Below are 10,535 nucleotides of genomic sequence, written 5' to 3'. Positions count from 1 at the left end.
TTACATTCTTCATTGAAGGAAGTTTCCGCGTCATCTTTCTCTTTCTCTTGCTCAGTACTTCCATCTCCATGTACATCATCTTCATGTTGCATAAACTCTTCCTGGGTCACTTTGTAAGGATCAATACCCATTGCTTGGATAATTTGGCAACTAAATTTGTGAACCTTGAATTCCGCTGTTCCTGAAAGGTCCCCTTCTGATATCCCTTCTCTTGCAATTGCATACACTGCTTTAAGCATTGCTTGCTTTTCTTGCAGTTGCTCTTTCAGATGGCTATTCTCAATAGTTTGCGCTTTCAGCCAACTTTGCAGGTCGTCCTTGCTGGGTACCACGGTTGATATACCCAGCTGCTTCTCAAGCTGTGAAAACTCAGCCACAAAGCTAGGAGGAGTTGGCTGCAATTAACAGATGAACATTCTAAATATACATTTTTTCGGTTGTATGTGTAACTTAAAGTTACATAAGCACATTTATATGTGTAACCTATAGTTACATAAGCACATTAGATGTATCTAATGTAAAGTGGATATGTGTAACTAAAGGTTACACAAGCACATTTAAATGTGTAACTTATAGCTACACATGACAATTTTGATTACATCAAAGCTTTATCTAAATTACATTACCATAAATTTACAAAACCTAAACCAACTGACATATAACACTTACCGAAAACTGTGTCATGTCTGTTTTCCAAATGTAATCAGAAATCTGGTATATATCCCATCTCCCAACCCTCGGGATATCTTCCTCGTGGTTCTCAACTTTCGGGATTAATCCTGCTGGCGTGTGTTCAGCAAACAATAACTGCAACATATAAATTTTAATTAGTCGATTGAACAAAAATATCCATCACGTAACACTAAAACTGCTGGAATAGAAATTACACACAAGCTTTTTACCAGTAGGTATTGCACACAAGCCTTCACATTTGACAAACAACTAAGATTAGTATGAATCTCTTCAAACAAGTGCTCGTGTATTAAATCAGGCCACGACACCTTGAGCACCGTATCATAAGTTTCAACGATACTAAGATATTTCGCGTTCACTCCATTGGCATTTTTGTCGCCAAAAAACAATACACAGCAAAGATAAAGACCTATCAGGCAAACTAGATCCTTTTCATCAACTTTCTTTCTTTTCCCACTTTTTCTCCTTTTTGCCATAAGTTGTTTTATCTTCTCTAAAATGTTTGTCTTAGTCACCGTCGTCTGATGCTTTGTAGATTTGATATCGGTGAAGTATTTGCTGTATAAAACATTGTCAGTCAAATCACTAGGACAATAGTACTTTAACAGCTTCTGACCCTTTCTGCTTCCAATCCTCTGCATGCAAAATATACCAGCCAGCTTTGCCGGTGTAGACTCTATAATCTTATCATCAGAAAACCTGAATGAACATGGTGTCTCACAATCCATGTCAAAGCAGTTCAAGAGCTTCAAGACGCCGTGTTTGTTGGTAGTTATCTGTCTTGTTGTAGTTGGTACAGTTGTATCATAGTCATCGTAATACATCATTACGAGTTCTCCGTAAGCAGCTCTCCTAAGATATCTTTGAGCCCTATCAGTCAGTCCTATAGGCTTTATCACCTTTACTAAATCCTTTACTGCATTCAACGACTGCCTTAGGTTTCCTGTACACATCACACAAAAAATAGCATGAGTCAGTATGTTGTGTACTTATCAAATACACTCGTTTTTAACTACAAAATGAAAATCATGTTACAAACTATGTGTATTTGCCAAGTACACAAACTGAATCATTCTATTCTGTGTTGTGTAACCTTAACTTACATGCATATGAAGGTTATGTTATTATGCATGTGTAACTTAAGGTTACACAGTCAATTGGCAAGTCAGTGATTAGATTTTCAATGTGTATCTTATAGTTACACAACCACTTTGCAAGTCATTGGTAACATCTTGAATGTGTAACTCACAGTTAAGATGTGCAACTACAAGTTACACAACCACTTCTGCAAGGCTCATTTGTATGTGTAACTACAAGTTACACACTCAATATACAAACCACAACATAGTGGTGAGATTTTGAATGTGTAACTTAAAGTTACACAGGCCCTTGTTTGCGTAGTTATACATTCAAAAGCATCACTTACATTAGAAACTTTTAAATTTCTTCAGTTAGTAGATTTTAACTACAAGTTACACACTCAATTCTAGACATTCTACAAGGTGTAACTTTAACTTACACATGCATATTAATGAGTAACTTCAATTTACACAACCAATTTTCTATGTGTAACTACAAGTTACACATCCTAAACACAACCAATTTTTTATGTGCAACTACTAGTTACACATCCCTAGGCAAGTCAGTGGTGACAGGCTCACTTGGTATGTGTAACTATAAGTTACACAATCAATATACAAACCACAACACAGTCAGTGGTTACATTTTGAGTGTGTAACTTATAGTTACACATGTCCTTGTCTGTGTAATTACATATTCACAAGCGTTATATGAGAAATAAACATGAGACCATGACAACAATAGTTTTCACAACTTAGTACCTGTAATTGTATCATCTTTTCTAGGGGGATTCATTTTTCCTTTCACCATTTTTATTCCAAAAGAAATTTGATTCTGAATCTGCAGTTGATGTAGTAATAAAATCAAGTTAGTTGATTGCAATTCAACTTAGAGTTTCTAGGGTTTTCAAACAGTAACATCTCAGAAATGAAATCCACTAAATCAATCAGTTATATCACATCCATGACTTACCTTTGTTTCTATTTAATCAGTTATTTCATGGATTTTATGCACAAACGATTGTTCTCCTTCTCCGATCTGTAAAATTATCAGTCAGAATGAGTTATGTTTGTTGTAATCTTATTACAAACCCTAGTTCAGAAATTTTCGACCCACGAATCAGTAACAACAGGAATCAAAACTAACAGCTTCAAATCAAAACTTACCTAGTGATTAATCGTCGGAGTATTTCATCAACAGGAAAGTAACAACGGCGAATAATGAAACTGAATCTGAAACTGTTTCTTTTGATTTTTTTTGGTTTTTGAATCTGAAACTTTTTCGATCTGTTTCTCTGATTTAGGGGTTAGCAAATGATGAATAGTTTTTGATCTCGATCTTTGTTTTGGAACAGATTTCAGGAAGATTTCTTGATTTTTTCGGTTTTTTTCTAGATTTCTTTCTGTTTCAGGTGAGTGAGATTTGTTTTCTCTCTCCTTGGAAATGAAATAATGACGTCTGAACGAGAGAAAGGTAGGTGACGTCTCTTATATACTTGAGGCTAATTTAGTCTTTTCGCTTTTATTAAATTTATTTTTTAATTCAGGGCCTACTAATAAAACTCTTTTATCTAGGGGCCTCATATTATGGGTTATCCATGGGTTGGGCCTGAGCCTAATTTTCCCTTGTAATTATCATTCACTAAAAAACCGCGCCCTATTAAACCGTAAATAAACAAACGGTGTTTCTCATTCTGTTCTGTCTTCTCAATAACCTTTGTGTTTTTTGACAACACGATCTGAAGTCTGAACCCCATTTCCCTTCTCTGTTCTGTAGTTGTTTCCATCCAAACAAAACCCCGTCCCTGTTGCTTTTGCAGCAGACGTACAGTACCAATTAATAACTCTCTTTTTCCCCCTCTAAAATCTACAGTATATTTCTCAAGCTCAAACATTTTTCTTTCTTTTAGGTTTTGAAAAAAATTAGGGTTTGAGTTTCTTTCTAGGGTTTTGAGAGTGACTGAGAGAAATGAGGAGGAAACATGAGGGGGATGATGATGATAATGCTACCTTGTCTGGAGAAATGGAAGAGATGGTTGCTAATGGCGGTGGAGAAAAAGAAAAGGAGATGCAGGATGGTGGTGGTGATGATTATGTGATGGTGGCTGCTGAAAAAGAAGATGAAAACTTGATTAATGTTAGGATTACTCAAGAAAAAAAAGATGATGCTAAGATAAACGACCTACCCAATAAGGAGCAGGAGCAGGAAGAAGAAGAGATTAATCCAATCCATGTCCAAGGAAACCAAAAAGATGGAACTTTATCAGCTGCTAATCAAAACCCCAACGCTTGTGCTGGTGGTGCTGGTGAACAAGACAAATCTAATGCTAATTCGGAAGCAAAGGCTACTAAAGTTAAGACTGAGGTAACTAAAGATGATTACAATGTTTGTGCTGCTAACCGTGAGGATGATGTTGATAAGTTGGAGGAAGATACTCCTGCTGTGAAAGAAAAGCGTGAAACCAAACCTGTTGTTTCTTATTTGAAGGCAGACGACGATGATTATGAAATTGAGGAGCTGGAAGAGGAAGAAAGTGAAGGGTCTGAGAGTGAGTCTGATAAAGAGGAATTAGTAAAGTTGAAAGAGTCTTCATCGACATCATCTCTACAGAAACAACATCATATAGACCTAGTTGCAGCCCAAGAGCAGCCACAATTTCTGAACGAGGAAGGGGGCAGTGAATCCGGAAACGAGTTTGAACAAGCTGCTTTTATGAAGGAATTGGAGAGGTTTTGCAAGGAATATCATTTTGATTTCAAGCCCCCTAAGTTCTATGGAGAAGCGCTGAATCTCCTCAAGTAACTTTACCAAGCTCTCAAATTTTATTAGTCTGAAGTTTTTTAATGAGCTAATATTTTCTAATCTCTGTTGTTTTGGGTGTTTCAGGTTATACAGAGCTGTGGTTAAATTGGGAGGCTATGACCAGGTATATAAGATCCTAATGTTGTATTTATTTTTCTTTTTATTAACATGGTTAATCTGATGACTGATTCTGTGTTTTTAAGCTTTATTTTGAACTTCATTAGCTACTATTTCAATGATATTATGTTTACAGGATGTTTTCTGAGAAGTATCTATAGGAATTCCAGAAAAGGAAAGGAAAAAAGTTTAAATATTTCTGTGGTCTCTTGTTTAAGTCGAGGCATTACTTAAATGAGGAACATCTAAACCTTTGTTTCCTACTATGAGTATTAAAATAAAATCGATTAAACCTTTTCATTTCCGACAAGTATGAGTGCAAATGCATCTTGTGGTTGTACCTATCTTGTGTGAACTACTTAAGATATGGATTATGCAATCAATACATCACGCGTGTTAAAGTTGAAGTTCCTACCTTGTATGTCTACCCAACTCACATGAGATACAAATTATGCATTCCATAAATTGTACTATATTAAGATTTATGCTCACTTGGATATCCAACTTGTATTCAACAAACTTGTGGATTTCTTATGCAGGTTACCACGTGCAAGTTGTGGCGTCAAGTTGGAGAAAGCTTCAACCCTCCAAAGTAAGAAAATTCATGGGTATCAGATTTTAAAGTAAACTCCATTCTTTTTTGTGCTTCTATCACGCTATAATGGCCATCAAAGTTTAGTGAAACAAATTTGCTTCTGCAGGACTTGTACTACTGTGTCTTGGACATTTAGAATTTTCTATGAGAAGGTACATCTAATTTTTTCCTTATTCATACTTTTAGCATATAGGCAGTTTGCAGTGATAAATATATAAACGGGTTCTTTTTGTCTGTGCCTCCACTAATTTGGGTTATTGTTAACCATTGGGTGCATTATCCCCTACAGATGTTTACGAACCACTGTTGCTGTGAATTCACTTAGAAGAAACTCAGGAATTAATAAGTATTTGTTCTGTTTATTTCCCTTTTAACCCTGTGGATATTACAAGGACGTGATCCAACCCCTTTTGGCTTTTTTCCTTTATATCTGCAGTAGAAGAATGATATTTAGGCAAATAATGTTAATAATAGCATATGTAAGTGTGTGGGGGATAGAGTGAAGGTTGTGAGTGTAGGTGTGCCATGTGCATGTGTGGTTTATGTAGAGTTAGTGACTGAGTTGAGTGAGTTAGTATATATACTCGAGAGGCCTCTGTAACAAACTATCTTTTCTTATAATTAAATATTGATTCAAATTGTATTGCACGTAGATTCTTAAATCTATCAGTTTAGAGTACATGGGGAGTCTACCTATTAACATATTATATGCCAGTTGCAGTTTTTTTGACGTCATTTTAGAACGTTGTTGGTTATCTCATTCTGCACTTCCTCTATTTTATGACTATGGTTGTTTTGTTTAATAAACTGATCACTTTTAAATTTTATTTGCACCTGCTCTGTTCCCTTAATTATTTCATGGTGCAGGCACTTCTTGAGTACGAAAAGCATAAAATTCAATCTGGTGAATTACATTTTCCTGGTTCTTCCCCGGCAGACCCAAAGAGTGCTGGCAATATGGTAGTTTAACATTCGGATTGCCTTCATACTATTTTGTTGTAAAATCATGTAATATTGCGTGTATTCTTTGTTTATTATTTTTTGAGGTCTCATATTTTCTATACCTGCAGCGAATTGGTAGTCAAGTACTAGGATCAGGTAGGGCACGAAGGGATGCTGCTTCTCGTGCCATGAAGGGGTGGCATTCTCAGCGTCTTGGAAATGATGAGGTTAGTAAACCCAGTCAATAAGGTCAGGGGTGCTGCATTGTTTGGTGATGATTTTAGCTATTGAGGCATCTACGTCAATACTAATTTATTAGTTTGTGTAGGATAAGAACGCCATGTCTACACCAAACCGTGAAAGTCAACTCAGAGCTGGTACGTCGCCTCAGATTCAATTTTGAATCTCTTAACATCACTATGTTGGAGTTTGAGACATATTTTTTTCCTGCCGACTCAGGTCTACTTAAACGTAAAAAACCTGCTGACATGGATCACTATGTTAAGTCTGCACGTACGGTTTTTAAAGCAAATAACCAACGGGGAAGCTCACCTCAAAGGTGAGAATCAAAAACATTGTTCATTATCTCGGACTGGGCTGCTTGGGGATAAGATCCCTAGCCATTATTTTAGCATCATTACAAACTTGGTTTCTTTTCATTTTACCATTTGCAGCTTTCATGCGTACATCCACATTTACTTCCACCCACATTTTCATTATTTGTTGTTAAGACAACTACACAATCTAAATTGTTTCTTGTTTCCTCATTGGCCATGGTTGGTGCCAGTCAGACCTCCACCACCAAGTGATTGATACATTGAATATTCGGACTTTATACACGTCCAAAGTATAGTATATTCATGCATAGGGAGTTTTTTTTGGTTACTGCACAAGTAGGACTTTTGAATACAGCAGGAATACCAACCATTCGCCCGAGGGTAGTGAAGATTGAAGAAGCATAGAAACCGCTCTTCCTGTTCATGTCAGCACTTGTTTGCTTATCCTAGAACTAATTAAAAACATCAAAGTTTCTGTTTCCACAGAATGGACACAACGCCATCAGTTATTGACATTGGACACCCTGCTGATTGGGTAAAGGTTAATGTTCGAAGAACTGTAAGTATCCCCCCTTGCTTAATTGTATGGAACTATGGCGGATATCAGCTTTCTTTTTCTTCTTATCGACGTGTTAACATAGGAAGTGAAATGTGGTTTTTGGCAGAGAGACTGCTTTGAGGTCTACGCTTTAGTTCCTGGGCTTCTGCGGGAGGAGGTAAATTGACTTCCTTTATCTGTTTTCTGTTATATTACTTGAATTGCTGTCTCAATATTGAATGTGGTTTTGAATTTTATCTGGGCACTGAATCCACACTTAGCTGTACACTAACAATTTAGTAATGGAAAATTGTTGATCATTGTGCTTATTGAGGGTATTTGCCTGATGAAAGGATAATTTTCTAAAGCAAAAATTATCTTCATATTATTATTGTGCCCGGTTGCATTTTTTACCATCTCTAATGAGTAAATATATCGTTTATTGGGGACTATATACCATCTATAGTGTGAGCAAATATAGCTTTTATTGGATGCAAAAGTGCCCTTGGATTTCCATATTTTGGGGCGAGTATCTTTCGGAATTCATCAGTTTATCTTAGCCCCATGAATTTGCACACACATAAACTTATAAGAGATGGCTATAACCGTCCTATTCAAACAATCAATATTTGTGAACTCTTACTTGTTATAGATAGTACGTATTATTCATGGTCTTAATGCTCTGTGTCTGAACACAGGTTCGTGTTCAGTCTGATCCATCTGGGCGTGTTGTCATATCTGGTCAGCCAGAGGAACCTGATAATCCCTGGGGTGTGACAGCGTTCAAAAAGGTATATGCATACTTAACTAATAATTTCTCCTGTATGATTGGTGGGCGACGGAGATAAGAGCTACCTCATTAGATGTTGAGTCGGGTCATTAATGCTACTAACTGCAGTACTAAACTGATTGGAAATTATCGAGAACAAACTGATTTTAAAAAAAAAAAGGCAGTACTAAACTGATTGGGAGAAATCCCGTGGATACTCCGTACAGAGATCCTGCACTCGATTTAAGGATGTGGAACCCTGTGATCCATGGCATTTAGAGCTTTAGATCAAACCACATTCCCAAAAGGCACGGGATAATCCTAGGGATTTCTCACGGTATTTTGTACTAACGAATGTCGGGTTTCTGTTTGTTGCAGGTGATTACTTTACCCTCGAGAATTGATCCGCATCAGACATCCGCCATTGTCACTTTGCACGGCCAGTTGTTTGTTCGTGTGCCGTTTGAACAGTTAGATTCTTAGGACTTTACCGGTCTTCTATCCAACAACCTATCTCCAGAAATTTTTGGGAGCAGTAAATATTGAAAGGCAGCAACTAATTACAAGCTTCGGTTTGGTCTATAGTGCACTTTTTTTCCCGTACTTACTGTACAAGTGACTAAATACCAAACTTTTAAGAGTCTAGTCGGCTTATGATGAAGGAAGATTCTTTAATGTGTTTTGTTTGTTTATCCCCACCAAACATGTTTTAGCAAGGATAGGAGTTAATGTAGTAGGATGATGATCAGTGGTTGGTTGGGATTAATTTTTAGTTGTTGATGATGATAATAGGTGGTTGGTGAATTTGATTCAATTATGGATGGAGTTTGTTATTGGGTTTAAAAAGTAGAATATATCATATGATGATAATCAGGTGGTTGTTTTGATGATATATTTTTACACGTTCAATTAAAATGGTTCCCTTCAGCATGTGCTGGTTGTTTGAGAACTCAAGGTATCGAATTTCTGATGAAGAAAATGAAGCGCTATTCTTAATTTGTATATAGTGTTTGTTGCTAAGAATGATAATTGCAGTTCAACGGAAAATTTCTTGAGCTAAAAGCTTGCAAGTAGAGTTTGGGTTTGTTTAGGAAAGGAGGTTCTTCCTTCTTCCAACGGGGACTAAATCCCACCCTAAACTTTACTGATACTACTAATCAAGTTAGTCCACATTTGAGTTGCATAGTTGTACTTGCAGGCTTTCATGTTTTGCATCTCCGGACTGATGTCTGGGTCAATCATGTTCGGCATTGCACTGGAGATGGTACCCTGGGTATTTACCCTGGGCATTGCCAGTGGTCATTCTTCCCTATAGGGTTCTAATGTGATGACCTTGTGGTGCCGTTGCTGTTTCTTAATTATTGTTGTGTTGTTCTGGGTAAAGAACTAAAGATTTGTGTGAGGTCTTTTTCTTTTTATAAATATTCTGTAGCTCAACTGTTTCTTAGAGCAATGGGAGTATAAAGCTACAAACTGCATTCCTAGCTGACTCTTTACTAATAAGCAGTATTCTCTATTAAAAAAAAGGGGATTTTTAACAAACTGCCACACTTGCAAATCCCGATTCAAGAAAATGCCACCGTTTTTTTCAGAGTTTATTAAATGCCACAACCGTTAGATATTCCGGCAGGGCCCACTAACCCGGTCTATAATCATTGAAAAAGTCAATACAACGTGTCAACATTACCTAACTACCCTTGAATTCGTTTTGGTCCAAACTCGACAATGACTCACACTATTAGGTCGATTTGAATCAGTCACAAGAAGCAACATTACCTAACTACACTTGAATTCTCTTTCTCTTTCCTTTCTTCTCTTCCTTCTCCTTTTTCTTTTTCTCCGGCGTTCCAGAGATGAAATCTCTGTTGAGAAAACCTTGCAGAAAATTAGTGAAACCAATCAACCGAGTGTGGTGCTGATGAGTTCATAGTTGGGTTTGGTTAGAATCCACGATTGAGTTGAAGCGAAGTGTTTCTGTGAAGGTTAGAGTTTGATGTTGAGTTTAGTTGGAATTGATAAGCTAAACGGGATGTTAACAGATGAAGATCAAAGGGTTATTGTTAAATTGAAGTTGTAGTATTGTCTTGAAGAAGAATTGAGATGTTAATGAAATTGTGAAGAAATTAGGGTTCCTGAAATGAATTTCGAGATTCAATTAAGGGTGAATAAGAAGGAATTAAAGGATGGGTTGAATAGATTGGAAGATTTTGATGGATGAATTGAGTTTGATTGAGAGAATAGAATATTTGGGAATTGAATTAGGGTTGGTTAAGAACTGATGTTGATGGATGAACTGAATTGAGGGTTTAGATGATTAATTGGAGGTGGGTTTGATCTGAATTGAGAGTTACGATTGGAGACTTGCTTAAGTTCAATAGTTAGAGTTTGTATTTGGAACTCAGATGAATTATGAAGTTATCTGGGATGAACTGGCTGGTGCTT

The 10,535-nt window shown here is 36.7% G+C and overlaps 1 protein-coding gene and 1 long non-coding RNA gene across 3 annotated transcripts; one reads left to right on the top strand and one right to left on the bottom strand.

Moving 5' to 3' along the window:
- Positions 1 to 1,607: 1,607 nt before the first annotated feature.
- Positions 1,608 to 3,074, bottom strand: LOC113332513. Its single transcript, XR_003351552.1, has 4 exons — positions 2,940 to 3,074; positions 2,746 to 2,811; positions 2,535 to 2,613; positions 1,608 to 1,636 (listed from the first exon to the last, which is right to left on the bottom strand). It is a non-coding gene; the product is annotated as an uncharacterized LOC113332513 (long non-coding RNA).
- Positions 3,075 to 3,460: 386 nt separating this feature from the next.
- LOC113299468 (AT-rich interactive domain-containing protein 5-like) lies at positions 3,461 to 9,023 on the top strand. 2 transcript variants are annotated; one of them, XM_026548491.1, is made up of 12 exons: positions 3,461 to 4,571; positions 4,660 to 4,699; positions 5,232 to 5,284; positions 5,394 to 5,439; positions 6,155 to 6,247; positions 6,358 to 6,456; positions 6,558 to 6,606; positions 6,689 to 6,788; positions 7,273 to 7,345; positions 7,452 to 7,502; positions 8,023 to 8,115; positions 8,472 to 9,023. In XM_026548491.1, exons 1-12 carry the CDS (start codon positions 3,742 to 3,744, stop codon positions 8,574 to 8,576), a joined length of 1,632 nt encoding a protein of 543 aa, XP_026404276.1. In that variant the 5' UTR covers positions 3,461 to 3,741; the 3' UTR covers positions 8,577 to 9,023. The 2 variants fall into 2 exon arrangements, with proteins under 2 accessions (XP_026404276.1, XP_026404272.1); XM_026548487.1 differs by having other exon boundaries at positions 7,258 to 7,345.
- Positions 9,024 to 10,535: the final 1,512 nt, after the last annotated feature.

Source organism: Papaver somniferum, chromosome 1 (assembly GCF_003573695.1).
Source record: "Papaver somniferum cultivar HN1 chromosome 1, ASM357369v1, whole genome shotgun sequence".
Lineage (NCBI taxonomy): Eukaryota > Viridiplantae > Streptophyta > Magnoliopsida > Ranunculales > Papaveraceae > Papaver > Papaver somniferum.
The sequence above is the reverse complement of the archived record's forward strand: the minus strand, read 5'-3'. Positions and strand labels throughout refer to the sequence as shown.